Source organism: Topomyia yanbarensis, chromosome 2, assembly GCF_030247195.1.
Source record: "Topomyia yanbarensis strain Yona2022 chromosome 2, ASM3024719v1, whole genome shotgun sequence".
Taxonomy (NCBI): Eukaryota; Metazoa; Arthropoda; class Insecta; order Diptera; family Culicidae; genus Topomyia; species Topomyia yanbarensis.
Window position 1 is genome coordinate 56,750,068 of NC_080671.1, and position 24,008 is coordinate 56,774,075.

The 24,008-nt window shown below is 40.3% G+C and overlaps 2 protein-coding genes across 9 annotated transcripts in view; both read right to left on the minus strand.

The window, feature by feature from the left end:
- The window catches only part of LOC131685610 (serine-rich adhesin for platelets), a 331,716-nt gene that overhangs the window by 220,080 nt on the left and 87,628 nt on the right, over positions 1–24,008 (minus strand). The gene's annotated exons all lie outside the window — the stretch shown is intronic.
- LOC131685613 (G surface protein, allelic form 156-like) lies at positions 1,627–3,438 on the minus strand. Its single transcript, XM_058969476.1, has 3 exons — positions 3,356–3,438; positions 2,003–3,295; positions 1,627–1,906 (listed from the first exon to the last, which is right to left on the minus strand). Exons 1-3 carry the CDS (start codon positions 3,398–3,400, stop codon positions 1,715–1,717), a joined length of 1,530 nt encoding a protein of 509 aa, XP_058825459.1. The 5' UTR covers positions 3,401–3,438; the 3' UTR covers positions 1,627–1,714.

A 24,008-nucleotide genomic window follows, 5' to 3' on the forward strand; every position in this document is an offset into this window, starting at 1 on the left:
ATTTCAATAGTACAACGCAACCTTCTACTCAACTGCGGAAACATGGGGGCATGAAGGATGCATGGTCAATTTCCATTGCATGTCAACTTGAAAAAAGGAGAGATATACTGGCCACTGAGATTACGTAATTTCAACGAAGTGCGTTGACGATGAAATTAATGTGAAATTCAATGCCTGTAATTGCGCTAAATTCATTATTATCGACGATTACGTTGAATTCAACGTTAACAACCCTGGTAAAGTGATTAATGTGACCAGTACTAATCAATAACAATATTACGGTGTTAAAATTACAAATGTAAACAATAAAACAGCAAAACGAGTTTTAATGGCAGACCCCGTGCGAGCAACTCGCCATTGATGATTGGAGATTAGTTTGCGAGACGTTCATGTTCGCGCTCAGTTGTCCTCGTTTGTTTCTTCTCTACGATTGTGAATTTCCTCACTCATGGTTCTGGCTGGGGATTTTGAGGTACTTGACGCAGCTTTTGCGGTTGTCAATATTACCTGAACTGTTGCCACAAATTTGACAACCGTATGTGGTTCAGGTAATGTATTGGAGACTGAGGAATTTATTGTCGTAGATGAGCTCTCCTCAGCGATTTCTGAGCAGTTCGTAATATACCGTCTTTTCACAGCATTAGTTTGTCCTTGATATGAACAAAGAATTCTCGGTGTAATGATACTATCGCAATATTTTTTTATCCGCAATATGAGGTAAGAAAAACCGGGTCTGTCTACTGAAATTCTAACTACAAAACATTATTTGAAATTGCGTAATGTAGTTTCCGTTTAATGGCCACTGTGCATGTAACTGGTGATAGATTATATAGCCGAACCTCGATTTTTCCGTCGTCCATGTATCTAGAGATCTTTATTATAGCGTGGTCATACACAATCACGTGCTTTAAGTTGTTGTGAAAAATGAATGTTTTCGTCTGGACCAAGCTCCATTTTCACCTTCAGCAAACGTTCCACATCCCGACTGCTCGGTCTTTTGCGAAGAGAGACCCAAAAAACCAAAGGCCAACGTATTTGGCCGGAGTGCCGTTTCTTAGTGCTACAACTCACGCATCTCGGTAGATCACCACGGCAAGAATTACATCAATAGGTTCCTTTATTCTCCAGACAAGGTATACAACATAAAAGTAACTGTTTTTTTTCGTTCGCTTTGCGCTGATTCAGGCAGAAGCAGAAAGCACACTGAGTATCATGACCGTAGTCTTTGTTGGTCGGAAATAGAAACCTTCTTCTAAACTTTCTCATCAATTTTTTTAAACCAAATCAAAACACAAATTTGTTTAGAGTGGCTAAAATCCAAGTTTTTTCTTTAATTATTTTATTTTAATTTCCTCTGGCTACGTGTGGCTGTACCATAACTTCATTTCCACGGATAAAAGTCCAGTTATTAGCCTTACTTTTATGTGTGCAGTCCTTTCTTACACCAAAAGTTATACCTGTTTAAAAACAATGTTTATAAACAACATGCACATAAAGGAGGTGAATGAATAAACCATTAGAATAGCTTTTCGGGCACAAAATAATCATTAGTAGTGGAGGGTTGTTAAAATGATTAAAGGAAGCAGGCGGTCATCGAGAGGTTTAAAGCAACCGTACGCCAACATATTGTGTATCTAGCATATATATTTTCGAGCACTAGATTTAAAAAAATATCGTTGTTATGAAGAACCTAGACCACACCAGTGACTTCGTCTTAACACTGAGCAATAGCTGTGCTTAATCCCGTTAATCCGGCCATGATCTGTTCTTCCTGGAAACTATAACATCCCTTGACAATGGTTCCGAGGGTTGCGGTTTCGTCAATCATATCGTTGATGAAGGTCATCGCTTGACCGGTTCCCAGTTCCAGAATGTTGCTCATAAAGTCTGATCCATATGTCGAACTCTGCAAAATAAGTTTTTTTTTGTTATAATCCACTTCATCCTATATTGTGATGAAAATTAAGAGATAAAAATTACTTCGTTGAAGCTTTATACTAACCACAGTCAAACATGACAACGCCTGAGCATACGTAACATTATCCTTGGCGAACGTCGTATACTTCGAGCAGGATGAAGCCACAGTTGCATAATAGTTGCTTTCCATTAAAGGAATTTGTAGCAAGTAGTTGAACTCGGTAATGGCCATAGTAAGCATAGTTGTTGTTGTTGTAATGCAAGATGACATTGCCGAGGAAATACCCAAAATTAAAGAAGTGAGAACTGTTCCGTACTGCGAGCTACAATTGGTTCCACCTGCACCGATTTTGCCAGCCAATTCGTTGCCCACATTTGTCGCCGTTTCAATTAATGAAGTAGTTATGTTGGTCAGTTCAGCAGTAAGATTCGCTGCCAAACTACTGACCACCAGACTGGTATTGCCTGTCACGGATGAAGTAAAAGTGCTCAATAACGAAACGAGTGTAGTGTTCACGAACGTATTTTGAGTGGCTACTAATGCACCCAGGGTACTGTCCGCCGAGAATATTTTCAGTTTAGTAGTGACATTGGCCCAATCAGCTTTTATTGATTTCGCGGCAGCACTAGCGTAGTTCGTTACGGAAGTATTCGCACTTGTTGCGAACCTTCCAAGATTCGCTATCAGAGCCGTAACGGTTTTGTTGACAGTGGAACTCATCGTGGCCACCGTTGTCAGGTAAGTGTTGGCAGCGGCGATTCCACTAACAATCGCTTTAACAGGCGCGGTGAGGTTAGACAGACCTGTCTTGATGAGGGTCAGATTATTGTAAATCGACGAAGATAGTGAAGCCGATACACCAGCGCTAACCATAGTGGTGGTAAGAGCGCTTCCACCGGCTGCCGTAACCGTTTTGTTTATCGCCGTTTCCAAAGCCGCAAGTGCACCCGATACCACTCCTAGGTTGGTGCTCATTGTGTTCAATGTGGTGTTAATGGCAGCCACATAGGACCCACCGATAACATCCGTCAAGTTCACCAACGCCTCGGCAGCAGGACCAGCTATGAACTCGGTAAGTGCCAAAACTGATGCGTTAAGGCCGGAAAAGGTGGTGTAAACGGACTTGGTGTTGGAGTTAGCAGCTGTTAGATTATTTTTCAAATAGGTCTCGTAAGTCGCAAGCGTTTTCACGAGAGCAATGAGAGCCTTTGAAGCGATAGTCAAGTTGGCATTTCCAGCCGTTGAGCTTAAAGTTCCCAAAGAGCCAGTTAGCAAGGTAACTCCTGAGCCAATATTGCTAGTTCCAACGGTAATGAGAGCCGAATTGGGCACGGAGATAGCGATCCCCCAATTCGGAATTGGATCCGCATTGGCTACCTGATTGATTGAAGACATTGAATAATAATGTTATCGTTTAAAAAAATCACTATAAATTACCCTAGCTGCGAAGGCAGCGATCACAAGAATGGTCCACTTCCACATTTCGCAGTTGTACTTGGCGATGGGACTTGCAGTCTCCTGCTTATATGTCAGAGAAATTTGCAATTTTCAAAATTGTACACAGACATGCAAATCCGGCAAATCTCAACCGTTGCGAGAACAGATGGCATACGTAAACACAGGTGTTGTACAAGGACAGCTATGTACCTTTATATTATTCTTTCATGGCAGATGGAATGTGTATTGAATTCTTAAATTTAGTCGCTGTTAATTTTCAAATTTATCAATTTTGTCGGTAAGCTGGATTGATTGTACAGAGACAGTTCATTCTATCTATGCTCGTTTCAATAAGTGTGTTTACACAACAGTCTTACGTGGTCTGACTGAGATACAACAATCTATCCAAATAGATTGTTCACATCACGAATAATCCAATCGTTACCATGCAATTTTCAACCTCGTGGAAAAGTTTTGTATTCGTTTACAAAGTATCATTTTTGTTTTGTTTTTATACATTCAACTGCACTATTGACTATTTTGGCTCTCTCATTTAGAAAGGTTATGTAATGGCTCTAAAACTCGTTTTTTTACCAATGCCATGTCTGGCGGGCCCGTCTCAAATGGTCGGTGTAAGTCAGACCGGACTCAGTGACAATGTATTGATTTAGAGAAAAATGAGTACAAAGTTTGAATCGCAGCATCCTTTACATTACAATTCGAAAATAGTTTTTGCCATAATTCATGCTAATTGAAACATACTAGGTACTATTCTGGCAAAAGTCGAATGTAGCTGAAGAAATTCTTAATCCAATGCTATCGTTATCTCACTTTTTAAGATTTTGCGACTTAGTCCGGTCTAACTTAACACCGACCATATATCATTCGACTCAGTTCGTCGAGATCGGAAAATGTCTGTGCACGTATGCGTGTGTATTTTTGCTCTGTGTGGATAAGTGCTCACTAGAGTGGTCAAAATAAATTTTTCTTACGATAATCCCCCAACCGGATTTTGAAAATATAAGCAAAAAGAAGAAATTTGAACTTTTCTTTCGTTAATATTCCAACCGGAAACACTGACACAAGTCACTTGAAAATATTGACACTGTTTCACTGAATTAACAAAGTTTTATTCCGGCAAAATTTTAGCGAAATTGGACAACATGAATACGTGCCTCAAAGTGATTGAACTTTTATATGGGAATTATATGTTTTTTTTAAGTTTTACTTGAAAATCCATGACTTTTTCAAAGAGATAGAAAAATATTAAAATTTGTTAGGGCTCAAGCACATGATGCAAGGTTTCAAACGGATAGTTTTCGAATTTAAAAAAAAAAGTTTTTAAAAATATTGTGCTTTAACTGTTATGTGTACAACGGGGTACCCGGGTTTCTTTTTAGGTTTCAATTAATGAAATTCCAATGGTTTATCCATAGCAGGAAATTAACACATTGTGACATCTTAGAACATGACTAAATCAAGCTTTTAGGTTAATAATATTGTTAATACAGTAATGGGAGAGCGAGAAGAGGCTCCTGATTTTTTTTACTACGTAGCAGGCCGACGAGGGTACCTGGGTGTCCACAAAACTAAAATGCCAATAAATAAAGCAATTTTGACCGATTTCGACACTTTTAGATGGATTCAAGAACTCATCCACTTTTGGACCTAGTAAAAATGAGTCGGGTTAATTCATTCGATTCCCGGGAATCCGGATTTCCGGAAGCATGTTCTAGTGCTGGGATACTATTTGTGTATTTCAATGGAATACTGGCAATATGGGTATCAAAATTCTTGGAATTGCATCAGCAGGCTGTATCTCGTGGTTTTGGAACAATTTGGTGGCTTGGCCCCGGAATGGACATTCCGGAGCATGTTCCCGTGGGGCTGTGAGTGGCCATTTCGAGGTCAAATCTCCGAATGGTCCCGTAACAATAAATAACAGGCTTCCGAAACAATTTAAAAAGTTTTGATACTAATATTGCAAGGATATTATTAATATTTACCAAACATCCCCTAGTATTGGGCGTCCTCTTACGATAACGAAAATGCGAACGAAACACCGTTTTCGATGGTGCAGTTCTCACTCTCTCTCTCTCTCTCTTATCATGTAACAATAAAGCTCCAAGGCCAGACAGAATCAAATTGAACTTGTTGAAGAATCAGCAGACTCTGCCAAAAGACGCTTCTTGAACTTATTTAACAAGTTTCTCGAGGGTAGCGTTGTCTCACACGATTGGAGAAGCTAATTGCCATCTAAAAACCAGGTCAACCTCCGATCACAATTCGTATCGACCGATTGCAATGCTGTCCTGTCCTGTATCCCGCCTCGACAATTGGGTCGAAGCAAATGGCTTACTGTCAGATACACAATTTGGCTTTCACAAAGGCAAAGGGACGAACGATTGTCTTGCGTTGCTCTCAACCGAAATTCAAATGGTCTATGCTTGCAAAGAGTAGATGGTATCTGTGTTCTTAGATATTAAGGGGTTCGAAATTCAGTTTCTATCAATATTCTTTCAGAGAAGCTGCACCAGAATGGTCTTTCAGCGACTTTAAACAGCTTTCTAGTAAACTTGTTGTCGGAAAAGCATATGCATTTTTCGCATACTGACTTATCGACATCACGATTTAGCTACATGGTCCTTCCCCAAAGCTCATGTCTAAGCCCCCTGTTATACAATTTCTATGTCAACGACATTGATGAATGTCTTGACAATTCCTGCACGTTAATGCAACCTGCAGACGATGGCGTGGTTTCTGTAACGGGATCCAAAGCTGTCGATCTACAAGGATTATTAAAGAATACCTTGGATAATTTGTCTGTTTGGGCTATTAAGCTGGATATCGAATTTTCCCCGTGAAAACCGAGCTAGCTATATTTTCTAGGAAGCGTGAACCAGCACAACTACAGCTTCTATTAATGGATCAAACTGTCGCTCAGCTCTTCACAGTACACTGAAGTTTTTTTTATGCGGGGGATACGTACCGCATAAAAAAATCCGCATAAAAAAACCGCATAACTTTGAAAATCCGCATAAAAAAACCGCATGTTTTTGAAAATCCGCATAAAAATCCGCATAAAAAAACTGCATAATTTTGAAAATCCACATAAAAAACACATAAGGTGTGAAATATTTTTCAATATTAGGAGCCATAGTACTCAAGGAAGAGCAAGGATTTGAAGTAAGAAAGTTTAGAGAAAAGCGTGGAATAGGGTCATATGAGCAAGCTTAGAGTTTCCCGGCTACTTAACTCTTTTTCTTCTGCAACGCAGGAGTCAGGATCTTTTGGCATTAAATGCGAATCACCTGAGTCTGCGGCATGTCCAGACAAGCGTATAGTCACTTAATGACTTATGCTGTAGGAACCGTGACTCCCCGGAATCGCAAGACTGACTTCGGCACCTAACCGACCAGCATCGAGATAACGATTTCGAGAGAAATTTCAACGTCGGGAAATTTCTCCTCCGGAGTAGACTGGGCCCACCGCCGGGGACTAGTTCGAATAGATCGGGAAGTAGCTCCGGCAGATGCTCGTCGGGGCGCCTGTAAACTGGAAGTCACCCTCCACCCAGAATCGCAGGACCGACCTCGGAATCAGCCCGGGTAGTATCGGTTTCGGAAGATCTTCCACTGCCCGGGAACTCTCCGCCAAGGTAGGCTAGCTCCACTGTCGGGAACTACTCCGAGTAGCACCGAACGCGACAGACCCTGGTCGTTGGGGAACCGGAAGCCACCCTCCATCCGGAATCGCCAGATCGACCACGGCATTCAACTGGTCAACGTAGAGAGGAAGGCATGTAGAATATCATGCCGTGCAGGACTGATATGGCGGTTACGAGAGAAGCGAAATCTAGCACGACCAGCTAGACATGGAATCAAGTGAAGTGCATTAGCACGCCTCCCCTAAAGTATGCATTTCAAATGGAATCCGGGGAATCAGGCAAATGTCGGACTTCTTGGTGGAGTTTAGAGGAATAGTGTTCAGAGTTATCTTCTCTGTTCAGAGTCCCTCACTCTGGCACACGATGGACGAAATCGGTAGTATGGTCTAACTACTGAACGTGTGCCGTGTCGGCGTAAAAGCTTTATCACCAAGTAAAAAATACACGCTCAGAGACTTTTTTCCGATCTCGCCGAACTGAGTCGAATGGTATAAGAGATTCGGCTCTGCGGGCCTTGGTTAAAATGTCGAAATTCCGACCGATTGCATAAGTTTTATTATGAGAAAGGTAAAAAAGGTATTCAGTCATTTTCTGTTTTTATTTTCACTGCATCAAGAATGCTTCTCATATCCTTAACCCAAAGATATAACCTAAAATAAAAATATGAACATTTTATGTCTTTTGTTTAAGCATGTGCATTCACGAAGATCTATCTTTCGATAAAAGTCGCTTCAGGTGATGCCCAAGAAATTAAAAGGAAGCTGCATAAAAAGAATCGCATAACTTTGAAAATCCGCATTAAAAAAACCGCATAACTTTGAAAATCCGCATCCGCAAGTCGCATAAAAAACCGCATAAAAACCGCATAAAAAAGACTTCAGTGTAAAATATCTATAGGTCTGGGATGCCACATTAGGTATCTGAAACAGAAATGCCAACAAAAGATCAACTTTCTTCGTACAATAACCGGAACATTATGGGGTGCCCACCCAGGAGACCTAATTAGGCTGTATCAAACAACGATGCTATCGGTAATGAAAAACGGTTGCTATTGCTTTCGCTCCGTCGCGAACATACATTACATCAAACTCGAAAGAATTCAGTATCGCTGTTCGCGTATCGCCTTAGGGTGCAGTTTACCCATATGAAGTCCTGTCGGGCGTTCTCAAAAATCGATTTTGGGAATTCTCATATGGATTGCTCATTCGATGTAATATCTTGAACCCGGAGGTGATTGAAAATTTAGAAAGGCTTGTCGAGCTGTTTTCTTCGACACATCTATGAAAGACGAGATTTGTGGAATTCCGGACCACATACGTCCACAAGGGTTCCAAACATTTTTTATAATAAATTCCGTGAAGTCGTCTGCTCTTAGATGATTTATACTGACGGATCAAACCTCGAAGGGTCCACCGGGAAGAAAACCGGGACCGGAGAACAAAAAGACGAAGGGAAAGGTAAAGCGGATGATTAAAGCAAATCCCAACGTCTCAAGCCGTGATGCAAAGAAGAGAGCTGGACTACATACATACAACTTCCCAAACCGCGATGAGCGGCAACAATCGACGGCTAAAACTCGGGCATGGAAGCTCCACGAGAAGATGCTGACAAAATATGGCTGCTGTGTGATGCACGACGAAACGTATATAAAAGCCGATTTTAAGCAAATTCCAGGGTTGGAGTTTTTCACCGGCACACAGAAAAAAATATTTTGTAATTTTAAGTTTATTTTCATGCACATATTTGGAGCATGAATATAAATGTAAAATTACGTTCCACCAAAAATCCACACGACTTGTCGTGCTTTCTTGAACGAATTTTATTATAATTCTACACGTGAATTGAAAATTACAGTTTCTTCAAACGGAAAACCAATGCACTTCAATGTATTTTTTACACGCATATTGCTGTAAAATGAATGACATGTAATATTACACAAATGAAAGTGTAAAATTGTATGCTCTTTGATGCTCCAACTGAGTGCATTGATTTTAACCCAATTTTCATTCAAAGTTTTGATTCAATCTTTGTATGTTTACATTCGTATTGATTTTACATGTCGTTTAACTTTCATTATTTTTTTTGTGTGCAAGAGCAAGTTCTATGTGGACGACAAATTTAAGAAGAAGAAAATGTCGAAGTTCGCCTCCAAATATCTCATTTGGCAGGCCATCTGCTCTTGCGGACTGAGGAGTGAGCCTTTCGTGACAAAGGGCACAGTAAATGGAGAGATCTACAAATCTGAGTGCCTCGAGAAGCGCCTTTTGCCGTCTTGCAGCAGCACGACGAAGCTCCGCTATTTTGGCCAGATTTGGCATCCACTATTCTAAAAGTGTCCTGGAATGGTATGAGGCCAATTATGCCCATTTTGTTCCAAAGGACATGAATCCGCCGAACTGTCTGGAACTGCGCCCGGTGTAGCAGTACTGGGCAATGATGAAGCGGGTACTTCGGAAGAGCAAGAAGACAGTCAAAGACGAGAAGGATATGTTAAGAAAATGGAAAAAAACTGAGAAACTGGTACCGGATGACACTGTAAAGACTTTGATGGAGGGCATCAAGCGAAAATGCGTTCAATTTTACACTCAAGGCTCCACCGATTAACTTTTCTTTTGATTTTTGAAGTAAATATATGTATAAAACTACCCTAAAATTTTGGTTTGATTTTAAACATTGTAAGAAAATGATGACATTTTCGGTGTCGCAATAATTTCGTGTTCGCCCTTTAGGCTAACGCAAACATGCCTTATCAAATAAACGAATTGAATAAAAAAACTATTGGTTCGCCCACTTTTAAATATTTTTCAATTAACGTTTAAGAAAATATTGTTCAAATGTTTCATTATTGTATGGAAATTGACTGAATAGACTAACGCTTCCTGTATCGCCAAAACGATTTTTTCAGAACGATTTCCCTTTTAACCGAAAATACAAAATTTCTCAAGAGTTCCACTTAGTACATTTAAATAAAAAAACTTCAATTTTTTACAGCCAAATTGTAAAAAAATATTCAGAAAAAGGTAGTAGTCAATTTGGTTTAAAATGTCCCATCTGCAATGTGTGATAATTTAACTATCTACAACTTTCTCGAAAACTGCAAGTCAACCTAACTTTGTTAGAAAAAGTTATTAAGCTTTTAACTATGTGATGTCTGAGTCAGTTTGCATGGGACCTAGCAACACGTAGTTGTGTATTAATACTCGATTCCCATGAACTATACTTTTTTGTCAAATAATGGTTAGGGTTAGCTCGATAGTATTTTGAGAATAAGCCGGATTGATTGGACAAAGTTGTAGATAGTTAAATTATCCTTCTGATTTTCAACTGCAGTGATAATCTGATGCATACAGTGCCACCTAGCAGCGAAAATGGGATCAAGTGGGATTTTCTATGGAAATTGTCGAGAAATCCCATAACAATTTCAAGCCTGTTGGTCAGATGTGCTTCAAATTTGGAGCCAGCACTCCGAATTGAGTCAGGGATGCACCGATTGAGTTTTGAAAAGCTCATTATTTTTCGTCTAGTGTACCCGCATATCGTAACCAAGAACATATTCCTATGTAAAAACTAAGCGTTTAAAATAGTTAACGTCTACTTCATTCGATGGCATAAAAATGTCTTCCGCAATTAAAGTCATGCCGTCAAGTAAACGACTCGCTCGATTAATCGCAGAGGATAAAAGTTCCGAACACAACGCGTTTCCGTCGAATACCGAAACACCTAATCAGACCATTTTGATCGCGGTATTCCCAAGAATCTCGCCGCGAGGATTCTACCCTCGAAAGATGTACATAGCACCGAATCGGTCTGACGCGGTGGAATGGAACGTATGGAGAGCAACGAAGAATGTGTATATGAAAATAATTGAGCTCCAGGTTTCCTTTTAGGGAATGTTGAATTCAAACTCCGCTCAGTGTGCAAGGAGGAAAAAATCGCCACACGGCTGTGGAATAATGACACAAGATTATTGTTATCATCAGCAAAGCACGAACACGATCGATCAGATCGATTTTCGTAAATATTATCATGAGATTTGCTACGAATAAAAACTAAACCCAGGCAGAGCAAAACTAGTTTTCCTACCATTTTCGTACATAGTTTGAAAAAGATCATAAACTATATAGCTCAAAATTAATTAAGAAATCCCTGCTCAAGTACCACGATGCAATGACCGCAAGATGTTACTGCTTTCCGGAACATTCTTCCAATTGTGATCACCACCACCATCGTTCCATAGATGATTGACTGATCGGATTTGTACATATGTAGAATCACCGCAGCGAACGTCTTTGTTGTCTTGGACCTGAATGAGCCAGTGAATGACTCAGTTCGATTAAACGTTTCCTTTCAACGGTTGTAAGTTCTACCAGACTGGATCCACCGAGGAGGCCTTTGTAGGTTTTGTACATATAAACGTTTTGTTCTCTAATCGGTTATTTGTAAAACGCCGCTTTTTGCTGCTGCCGGCGGTTTCGACACAACGTGCATTATTGATTTTTTCGTTTTGTGATTTCGGACGTTGTTTTTATAACTTGACAGCAAAAGGTCTGCACAAAACACCACCGTATACCATAAACAAAAAAAATCTTCGATGTAAATCGGCTTGGTAGAATGACTACAATAAATGTTTTATGTTGTTTTGCTGATATTGTCTCTGCTTTTTATTGCAGTTCTATTTTTATTTATTTTCAATCTACTATTGATTTATAATAGATTCTTTAGTATTGAAAACATGTTGTAATGCAACATTTAAAACCCATTTTCACAGACTATGTGCGCAATCAAAGCTATACTATCAAATTTACGACATTCCTTAACCATAAAAAAACAACCTAACTGATGCATTTACCATACAATCGCGACCAACAAACTGCGCGGTTTCGTAAGGTTCACTGCGATTGACGATCGGTTTTTAGCCCATCAGATTCGGGTGGGATTTAATTGGTCGGGTCGGTGATTGCATTCTTTCGTTTTGCGAAAAGTTCAAGTAGGTACAACCTCTTTAGTCTGGACAGACAAACGGCGGACGGTATTGTCGCGTGATGTCATATGGCCAACGTGAGAGATTGGCCTGATTTACGCTCGCTTTGTGCAACGATGCAGTCGATTTCGGACGGGTGATAGCCAACTGTGATCAATCAATGTGCCGCCCTGCGATCCGGTACTTCGTAAGTTGCCGACAGACAGACTTATCGTGATTTGGGGCAATTATGGTGTCACTTTTGACCGAAATACGGCATGGATCGGCAAGAACAACTAAAGCCCTATACACTAGCCTGGCCCAAAATACCTTAAATCTCAAAATCAAAACCTTGCACAAGAATATGATAGTTTAGGTTGCTAATAAGCTTCCCTGAAAATTTCAGCTCATTTGGTACACTGGAAGTGGTTCCGCAAATGGTTCAAAGTTTGTATGGGAAAAATTGACCAAATGTATTGAGAAACACATCAGTTTCACATTTTCAGATCTAGGTGGCGCTGTAATCAATTAATGTTTTTCGTGAGAAAAATTAAGAATCTTCTTGTAACAACAAATCGACTCGTGAAGATTGCAAGTCAATCCAACAAAAACTGACAAAGTCAAAGCGCGCAAAGTTGAGGGTGTCATGCGATGTAGTTGGGGTGGCTCTGTCGAAAGTCGAATTCGGCGATTCTGGTGGAACAGGGCAGCCGCTTTTCTAGTGCCCCGACGAACCGCGACTGGTGGTGTATCGTAGCGGTCTATTCAGTCTAGTCTCCGGCGGCGAATCTACCATAGCCGACGAAGTATTCCCCTGCGAAAGATGTTCTTCCGATACCGATTCTACTTCGATTTTCATTATATTTCTATCGTGCGGTAGATCTAGCTTACTCCGGCGGAGAGCTTCACTTCGGTGATTGCTCTCCCGAAACCGTTACTCGCTCTTCGTCATGCCATTTTCGCTGTAAGTCGGTCATGATCTGTGTTACCACTCGGTCAACCTCGTTCCACGTGTTTACGTCGCTTGTCATTCTATAGACGACATTATCCGGGTTGATGTCTGGTCCTCCCGTTTTGAGCATCTCCCTGTGCATCGCTTTGAACCTAGGACAGTCAAAGACCATATGCTCCGGTGTATCCTCGATGTTCTCACACTCCGGGCACAACGGTTATGTTGCGTGCGTGATGAAGATACTTCCTGAAGCAGCAACCGTGTCAGGTGGTTCACCTCTCCGTGCTTTCTATTGACCCCTTATCGATAGGTTTGGGATGGGCTAGTAGGTTCACCTTCCCTTCTCCATATTGTCCTGTTCCTGCTTCCCTCGCTATCGAATCGATTCTCACAATCGTTCTCGCGTTTCTCCGATTGTAGCGCTCGATATCTTCCACCAGGGTGCTGCAGATGGGAATCATCGTAGCGATAACGCATACTGTCTCCACTCTATTGTTATATATGCGATCACGATTCGTACGGTCATCAGCTTGAACGTCGTGTTCAGATTTTCGCGGTTCTGCTTGGTTTTCAGCGCCGCACCCCAGGCAGATATCAGACGTCTCGTGCCGCTTCTCGAACTTGCTCCACGATGTCTGCCAACTTTCTAGCGTTCTCTAACGAGAGATATTGAAAAATTCATTGAAGCAGATTGATCTCTCTTAGATGTCACCTTCTACAGCGCACGCCTTGGCTAAAGAGTCCGCTTCTATATTACCTGGAATGGAGCAATGCGAGAGGACCCAAATTAACGTAACCTTGAACGATCTTACAGAAAAAGCACGCAGGAGCTCCCATATTTTTCCTACAAAATATGGAATGTCTTTCTAGCTTTCATTCAACGAAGAGCTTATATTGAGCTGAGGCCGAAACAATAAAGTATTGATCGGTGGGCAAAGTATCAATAAATCCAAGGGAATACTGAAGAGCAGCAAGTTCTGCGATGTAAACTGAAACAGGATCATTGACCTGTCAATGCAAAACATCTTGTTGCAGTCGACTTCTCGAAATTTACTGTGAAAGATGTTTAGGATCCCTCGTAGGCGTATGTGATCGGGGATTCGTCTTTCATGGAGGTGTCGAATTGAAAGTGCTCAAATTGAGCTCCACAAACCTCTCGAAATTTTCGATTAATACTCCATCACCGACAATATCGTTATTTGGTACAGCCTGATCAGGTCTCCTGGGTAGGCACCCATGTTCCGGTTATTCTACGGAGAAAGTTGATCTTTTGTTGGCATTTTTGTTTCAGGTACTTAAAATGACATACCCAGGTACCTTTAGAGTCGAACCAGACCCCGAGATATTGGAATGTTGAAACCTGAGCAATAGTTTGACCGATTAATTGAAGCTGTAGTTGCGCTTCCTTGCAAATACGACAGTTTCGACGTGGAGAACTCGCCTTCGTTTGCCATGATTCTCGCTATTGCGTTTGTTGCCTTCGCCGCCTTTTCGCAAACGTAGCGGACGTGGTTGTTGAAGCTCAACCGGTAGTCGATTATCACTCCCAATTGCTTCGATTAACGATTGGATGCAATCAAGTGCCCTCCGACGTTGATTTGCATCCGTTGAACCGCTTTGCAGTAGCTGACCAAAAACACCCCGTCTTGTGGTGAGCTATCTGCAGCTTGATCCCGTTCATCCGGCCTCGATCGTGTCTATTGTCTCCGTCACCGACACTGCACTTCTTCAAATATCTCACCCATCACCGTTAGTGGCACGTCGTCCGCGAAACCCACGATTTTCACTTTCCTGGCAACCATAGTGTCAAGACCCGATCGTACATCCCCTTCCGAAGAGTTGGTCCGATAATGGAGCCTTGAGGAACACCCGCTGTCACTCGCATTGACTTCTGCCCATCGTTCGTCTCGCACAGCAGCACTCTGCTCTGGAAGTAGCTCTTCAGGATCCCGTAAAGATAGTAGGGGACCATCATTCTGTGTAGCGATACAGCTGGCGCGATTAAATTCATTCTTCTCATCTATCGTGACAACAGCGCAGTATCGATCTCCTCCTCGCCTCTGTTTAATTGCCTTCTCAGCTGTCTCTAGTACTGCCCGAATTGCCTCCACTGTCGATGCTCCTTTGCGAAATCCGAACTGCATCCTGGATAGCCCACGCTCGCCCTCCGTACATTTTGTCAGCCTGTTAAGGATGATTCCTTCCAGGAGTTTACCGAGTGTATCCAGCAACGAGGTCAAATCACCCGGTGGCAGCAACACCAGCTCCTGTATCTTCTACATTTCGGGGAAGTTTCCTTCATCTAGACACTTCTACATCTTGAACATTTCCTGGAATACAAAAAAAGGCAGCTTTCAGTACTACGATTGGTATTCCATCCGGATCAGAGAATTTTTTTGATTTCCGTCCCTTCGCTCGCTAAAGCAGGTCATCGTTAGCCACTTGCCGATCACCCGTGTTTGCTCTTTCTTCTTCGCCATACGGCATAGCAGACCAGAAAGTTGGATCGTGCTTCGGGAAGAGACCCTTAACGATTAACTTCAGCTAATCCGGGCACATTTCACCTAGCGACTCTAGGTGAAATGTGCCCAGCTTAGCTGAAGTTAATCGTTAAGGGTCTCTTCCCGAAGCACGATCCAACTTAATGTATATGCAGCCCCTTAATTTTCGCCATCACGACTCGGTACGCGTCCCCCAGGGATTGGCGTCTACTACCCCGCACAGCTCATTGTGGCAGTTTGACTTTAGTTTTACCTCCCGTTTTAAAGCGGCCCTAGCGTGCCCTGCGCTCCTCTCTATCTGGCTCCGATACTGCTCTCTGAGCTTAAGCTCTAAGACCTTCACCGCGTAGCGTACTAAACGTCTTGTTGCACCAGTCAGCTAGACGCCGTCTATTGCGTAGCTCCAGCTCTCGCGGTATAGTGACGTGACAAGCCGTTACAATCCTTTTAGATCAGGCGCATCCACGCTCTCGGTTCCGCATCTGGCAAAAGTAACCCAAACGGAGAGGTCTTTGTTGCAGGCTTTTGTCTTCCACTTTTGCTCGCCGGTCATTCTTCTCTCAGCTGCAGCACGGTTCCGTTGATCGATACGGTAGCCTGGTGGTCGCTACAAGTATACTCTACGCATACTCTCCAATCCATGTTCGCTACCAGCGAAGGATTATACAACGTGACGTCGATGATATATTCCGGCCCGTCCCTCCAAAATGTGCTAATGGAACTTTCATTGCACAATCATGCATTCAACTTCGCTAGAGCTTCCTGCATATACCTTCTCGTGTTTGTTACTCTAGTGCCCCACTCCATAGCCTCCATCTTTATTGGGGTAGTGGAATGGTGTGGCTGTCGGTCCGTGGATCAATTTCGATGAAATCCTTATTCACATCCGTATTCTTCCGCTAATATGCCGTAATTAGGATTTTACTGGTATCGATCCTGATGTGCCGGTTGCACTCCAGTTGGGTTCGGGTGCTTTTTGCTTAAGCCTTGGATAAAATTTTAGCGGAAGCGACACCGACTCGTTTCGACGGAGCTGTTTTCGGATTTTTATGGCTATTTATAGAGGTTTAGCCAAGCCCAACATTTCTTTACCCCACCGTATCGTAGCAAGATTGCCCGACTTGCAGTAGGTCCGCGTGGTGGTAGGATATCGTTAAGCCCCTGAACTCCTGTACCTGCTGCCCCGCTTTGTGTGTATATGTATGTATGTATCAAATAAAATAAATTTTTACTTAAATAAAAAATGTTACATCGCCGTAGGTTGCTGTTGACTTTTATTTGGATCGATGTTCTGGTTCCGGAGTTACGGGTTTAAAAGTATGGCCACTCATTAAATTCCCATATACACCAAAATTACCTTGCTATCTAAATCTTGCAAAAATAATTTAAATATTTTCTAAATTTCTGGAACTTGTAATTCTGACTCCCTGACGCCTCTTTGACCTCCTACGATGGAACCGGAAGCAGAACTGAAGGACTGACAAAGTCCCTGAAATAAATACACATCTCTTTCTCCGCAATGGCTGACTTGATTTATTACAAACTTATTCTCAAAGGTATAGTATCCTTATCAACTGCTGTCGAATTTCATTTGGGCTTCTGGTTCCAGGGTTATGAGTTAAATAGTGAAATTACACATGTAATTCCCTGAAGCGTTTTGACTTTCTCATATAGAAAGGTTATACATTCGCTCGGAATTTTGACAAGTTTTTACCCCGCGATTTTCATCGAACGACTGTTTCGAACAATGTTTAACTCTCTCTCTCTCCCTCTCTGCCTATTTATCATCCGATTTCAATTCCTGTTCGAATCAAATCGTGCGATTTAAATAGTACGATAAAAATCGTATGATTTAAATACCACAACTTAAATCGTACGATAAAAATCATTCTATGAAAATCATAAGATAAAACCTGTTTTAATCCACCTAGTGGTGTAATTGTGCCTTTCTCATTTGTCCAAACTACGATTCCATGGATGATGTTTAATATATTGGAGGAAATGTCTATTACATATTCAGTACGATTTGCACATTAGGGCATTGCAAAAAAAACTTTTTTTTGATTTCTCATAGGCCCCCCCTCTCATATTGTGACAAATGTCAAAGTAAGCTGAGATCCCAAATTTTACATCATTTGGACAATTTTAGACCCCCGCCCACCTCGCTTGAATTTTTTTGAAATTGGTGCTATGGGAAAATATGGAGGAAAAATACATTAAATGCTATAACTTTTGAAGTAGCAATCAGAAAATTACAATTTATACCTCTTTAAAAAGGAAATAATCTTAGTATCTGAATGGAGAAATTTCTATTTCTCGAAAAATACGGGAAAGTGGGGTACTGGGTCATTTTGACCCCAAAATCCCCTATTTTTTTAATTTTTCTGCTCCGTTGTGCAAACCATACATATTTTGCAGTTTTTCTAATGTAAAAGGATCTCAGAAATCGAACGGAACCTTTTAGACCTTTGTCCGAATACGAGAAGTTGGGGTTATAGGGCCTTTTGTCATTTATATTAAATTTTATCATTTTCTCGTGCATATATCTCTATTATTCTTAATTCAATTTTCGTAAATTGTACCTTGTTCAACGTGGAAAATCCTTAGAAACAAAATAAACATAGATTCGCTATCAGTAAAATTCAGAATCATCAAATTTTCTGACATATAGTCTCGATTTCACATTTTTATCATAAAATCGCACATATTAACTCCATTTAACAACAAAACTCTTATTTAATTTACTATTTATATTGAAATGCGCTTAAAAAGCACATGAGAAAAGTTTCATACCTGGAAAAATAGGTGAAGTTGGGGTATTAGGACATTTAATGAAAAAAATATGGTTTGTAGAGTTAATGTCAAAAATTTGATGTTTTTGAATTTAAACGCAAACGAATCTATTTTTGTTGTATTTCTAAGAATTTTCCACGTTCAACAAGGTACAATTTATTAAAATTGAATGAAGAATAATAGAGATATATGCACGAGAAAATGATAGAATTTAATATAAATGACAAAAGGCCCTATAACTCCAACTTCTCGTATTCGGAAAAAGGTCTAAAAGGTTCCGTTCGATTTCTGAGATTTTTTCACATTAGAAAAACTGCAAAATATGTATGATTTGCACAACGGAGCAGAAAAATTTAAAAAAATAGGGGAATTTGGGGTCAAAATGACCCAGTACCCCACTTTCCCGTATTTTTCGAGAAATAGAAATATCTCCATTCAGATACTAAGATTATTTCCTTTTTTAAAGAGGTATAAATTGTAATTTTCTGATTGCTACTTCAAAAGTTATAGCATTTAATGTATTTTTCCTCCATATTTTCCCATAGTACCAATTTCAAAAAATTTCAAGCGAAGTGGGCGGGGGTCTAAAATTGTCCAAATGATGTGAAATTTGGCATCTGAGCTTACTTTGACATTTGTCACAGTATGAGAGGGGGGGGGGCCTTTGAGAATTCAAAAAAAAGTTTTTTTTGCAATGCCCTATTGCACATTCATACAACGGATCGACACCCACGAACTTGAGATGCTATGTGTCGACGCTGAAACACTTGAAACCAGTGGCGGATCTAGGAGGAGAGTTTGGGGAGTCCGGACCCCGCCAAAAAATTTCAATCTGTTATGAAATTTTATATTAGTTTCAATTTTGAAATAGTTTCAAACTCAAAATCATTTCAAAACAAAATGTTCACTGGTTTTTTACTAAATGCGGATATGCGTATTACGTAATGTGTTCATTTCACAATTCAAGTTTATTCTAGAGGCACTAGGAAATTTTATTGGGAAGGGGCTTGATGGGAGGGGACTTGATGGGAGAAGGGGGGTTTAGGGAAGGGTGGTATGTGATGTGTGGCGGGTGCCAACCCCTCACCGCATACCCCTAGCTACGCCCATGTCAAAATGCAGAAAACCTATATTAGTCAAATAAAAATTGACCAGAAGTAAGTTGACGATGTTCAGAGTGATTGCATAACCTTTCTATAGGAAAAAGACAAAAATGTGAATTCGCTGTGTGGCTGCACTCTTTAACCCGAAACTCCGGAACCGGAAGTCGGAATTAAATGAAATTCAATAGCAACCTACGGGGGTTGGCGTAGAGTAGTTGGTAAATCGATTGCCTTGTACGCAGCGCACCTGGGTTAGAGTCCCGACCCCGCATATAGTGTTAGAAATTTTTCATAAGAGATTTTTCCATCCCGAAGAGACGAATGACTTTAAGGTTAAAATTTCTATAATAGAAATGAAAAAAATAGCAGCCTATGGGAGCGATGTATCTTTCATTCAAGACTAAGTTTGAGAAAATCGGATCGGCCATCTCTGAGCAACCGATGTGCATTTGTTGGTCACATACATACAAACACATACGTACACACAGACATTAGCCGAATCCGACGAACTGAGTCGAATGGCATATGACACACGGCCCTCAAGGCCGAGATTAAGTTGACGATGTTCAGAGTGATTGCATAACCTTTCTATAGGAGGAAGGAATAAAATTATTTTTCTTGACGCACCATTTTTATCGTACGAAGTTCATTGTATGATTTTATTCGTACGATTTTTATTGCTCGATATTTTATCGATTTAAATTAGACGATTTTTATCGTACGATTCATATTGTATGATTTTTATCGCACTATTTAAATTGTACGTTTTCAATCGTACGATTGCAATCGCATCGCAATTGAATCGTACGATTTGGATCGTACAATTTTATTGTACGATTTAAACGCGCAAATTAAGGCGCAACGCGCGATTTTTCTCGATTTTTTCAGCACAATTTCAATCGAACGATTGTTATCGCGATTTTTATCATTAAATTTATAACGTATTACTAAAATCGTTCGATTTAAATCGTATAGAGATGAAAACGGGGAATGATAAAAGTTGTGCAATATATTGTGCTCACTTTAAATTATACATTTTAAATAATGATATTTATCATACGATTTAAATCGCACGACTTTTTTCACGTGATTTTAATCATATGGTTCTTATCGCGCGATTTTAATCGCGTGATTTTTATTGTTCGATTTTGATCGTACGATTTAAGTCGTGCGTTTTGAATCGAACGATGTAAATTGTACGATTTTTTATCGCGTGATTTTAATCGTGCGATTTTAATTTCAATCATGCGATTTCTATCGTACGAATTTAGTCGCACGATTTTATTCGTACTATTTTTTTGTCCTACTTTAGTCGTACGATTTATGTCTTGCGATTTAAATCGTGTGATGTTATCGTACAATTTAAATCTTGCGATTTGAATCTTGCCAGTTTGATTGCATGATCTTTATCGCGCGATTTTCATCGTAAATTTTTTTTCCCGCAATTTATCGCATGATTTTAACAGTACGATTTTAATCGACGATTTTTATTGCACCTTATGAAAACCTGCTGTTACGAAATCCTTCAAATCATGGGGTGTATTCTGATTGGTGTTGTCGAATTTGAGCCGCACAAATCTCCAATTAAAATCAATAACTACTCTAAACTCTCTAAATATTGAATGACACCAAACGATGGCGTCTGTTATTAAAAACTGTGTTATTGAAGCAACTAGATGTGTCTCTTTACGTGCGTGAATTGTGCCATTTTTAGAATTCGACATGTTCAAATTTTCTTAATTTCTAAAGAGAGTTACGATCAAAAGTTGGCCAACTTCCATTTGACGCATTTTTTCGTCATGTATTAAAGGTACCTGTACCCCACCTTATTTTTGAGATGTATGTGCGTAGCACCTTGTCAACTGTTTCATTACGACTTTTGCGTGTCAGTTGAGAAAATGGTATCGAAGCAAGAAAATCAACGTATCAAAAGTTAAAGAAATTTTTGAGCATGGTCAAATTACCTATCACCAATGTGTTTCGAAAACGTTCGTCGACATCCAGAAAGCATGGATCGGGGAGACATAGAAAGCCGGAGACAACAAAAATGACAAAAAAGCGGCCAGCTGTTTCAAGTGGAGCCCCAATCTCTCCGTCCGAAGTGTCGCAAACAAGCTAGGAGTTTCATCTACCTCCGTGCAACGAGCCGGACTGTCGACTAACAAGAAGGAGGTTATGCCGCATCGTGACGACGAGGAACACAAGTCGACCAGAGAACGATCGCGTAAGCTGTACATGAAGATGCTGACGAAGTTTGATTGCGTGGTACAGGTTGACGAAACCTACGTCAAGGTACACTTTAAATAGCTTCTTGGACAGGATCATTATACGTCGACTGGAAAAAGGAAGAAATGGCTGAGATTTTCAAATAAACTGTCAAAGTTTGCAAAGGAATATCTCGTGTGGCAGGCCATCTGTTCCTGTGGCATGATGAACAATATTTTCATCGTACCTGGGACCATCAACCAAGAAATTTATGTGCAGGAGTGCATGGAAAAGGATGCGAGGAAAGTGATTAAGGTGGCTTAAGTGAATATAAACTTGCAAAAATTATGATGTGATGATCTTTTAATAAAAAGTTTGACCGACTTTTACACATTCATGTTTGGCCCATTTTTCAACGTAATATTCTTTAACTCATAAATAATATAAAAAAATTTGACTATGGAATTCGCGTGTCGACTTCGTCTGATCAGAGTTCAACAATAACTTAGTGACGAGTTTAAATATCACGAAATTGTGTCGCATGTATTTGTGTCGTAACCAGACTTTTTGAATCCTGGCGTTAAAAACATAACGACAACCCGATCAGAACAGCGTAACAAAACAATAACACTATTATAACTATAGTTGATACTTATAACAACTGGAGTTATGGACTTTTTCAGATAACGGAATTGAAAGTGGATTGCGGACAGTTTTCTATACTATCAATATTATAACATAATCTATTATGAGACCATCAATTTATGAATTGATCGTTTGTTACTAGGTCACTGTCATTAGATGATTATATCTAATACAGTTCTCTCACAGAATACCTATATACTTTTGGAAAAAAAATATATCTCATTTAGTTTTAACTTTGATAAAATCATATCAAATTTTGTTACAATTTTGTTTTAATTAGCCAGGTTTTTGTTTTATTTTTTGTTATTTTAACAACTAACCAGCCGGATTTATAACAGGTTCTGTTTCAAAATATTTTTGAAATAAAAAACTCCAGGTGTTATAAATCAGTTATGCCCTTCTGATCGGGAAAGCAGATAAGTGCCGCAACTATTTCAGGGACATCTGTGCGAGAGTTACAAATCTTTCGACATTACTTCTGTGGCGCTCACAGTGGGTATCTAAGACAACAGTCGTTGAAGTATTAGGTTACGTATCCGACCGTAGAAAAATATTTTCTCTTCAATTCACCAACAGAATTTGTGTCAAATACCTACAGGCCCACAACGCTCGCCTGGCGCACAATTATTTGCACACCAGCAGTGCAGAATTCCGCTATTTGTGCGGTACGTAACCATTCGAGTGAGCGAGGGGTCAAATTGTCTGGCTGCCACAAAATAACGTTCATCTTCAACGAAATCCAATCACTCCGGAGTGGTCCCTCGAGCACAATTGGGTGACTCACGGCGTTCCAAAATCAATACGATCCCACCGAGCGCCAAATTAACATTTCATCGCAGGTAAATAAGCACCGAGGGTATTTCCTTTCTCTTGAATCGATGCGTAAACAGTGATGATAATGTAAATGATTGTGCTGATTGAAGGATTACTCTGAAAAAAATGCGAATATTTTTTGCAGCTTTATAAACAACATTTGTAAAAGCATTATCCATATTGAATAGCAAAGATTACAATAAACGCATCGCGTGTTAATGGATCCATAACGCGATAACGCGATGATGAAATTACTGACGAAACCACCCACGCTCGAAGTTTAGCGGATGTGAAAATTTGCATTTTCGTTTCTCTTAAATAAAACGAGTTTTTCAACGAATATAATAATACACTCATACAGTATCAAACGAAAAACACAAGTAAAATTCATCAGCATTCGGTTAGGATTGTTTTGGCCCGTCACTGTAGCTCGAGAGCGAACGGGGAAGTACGTCTTTCCGTTCAAGTGCTTGGTCAACTAGATAAGCACAGAATCGTGTGCTCTCTTGGTGTGCCCATATTTGCGGTAAACTGTAACACTTGACTAGACCACATGCAAGTAGAGAAAATCACGTCATACCCAAGTAAATAGGGTCATACGCTAACGGACCAAGCGTGCTGAAGACAGTACTTGGAGGTGAGACTGCGAAAAGCGGCGATGATGTTTACAAACGACCCGTGATTAGTATCATGTTTCACTGAAAGGTAAACATCGTCTCACAATGTACCATCCATTGCCAAATTTCCATAATTCAGATAAATGAGCAAGATTTCAAATGAACATAAGCACTCTCATTAACTTAATAATGCTTTGTTGCTGCTAGCTATCTTCCCAGCACCGGGCAAACATTTCCGTACATCACTTTTCGAAATACACTCGTCGTCGTTTAGTGAAACATTGTTGCCGGTGTGTACAGTACACTAATCGTCCCACTTAGGCCTGTGTAAGTTGGTCACTTGTATCTTGTTCGTGTACCTATCGGACCTTTCGTGTCGCTCCCCTAGATCGAGACG

What these genes read in the sequence shown, in the direction of transcription:
- LOC131685613 (XM_058969476.1), bottom strand. Translation starts at nt 3,400, where the DNA reads ATGTGGAAGTGGACCATTCTTGTGATCGCTGCCTTCGCAGCTAGG. An exon ending in TCGCTGCCTTCGCAGCTAGG is followed by an intron (nt 3,296 to 3,355) that starts GTAATTTATAGT and finishes TCAATCAATCAG; the next exon opens with GTAGCCAATGCGGATCCAAT. An exon ending in CGTTGTCATGTTTGACTGTG is followed by an intron (nt 1,907 to 2,002) that starts GTTAGTATAAAG and finishes CTTATTTTGCAG; the next exon opens with AGTTCGACATATGGATCAGA.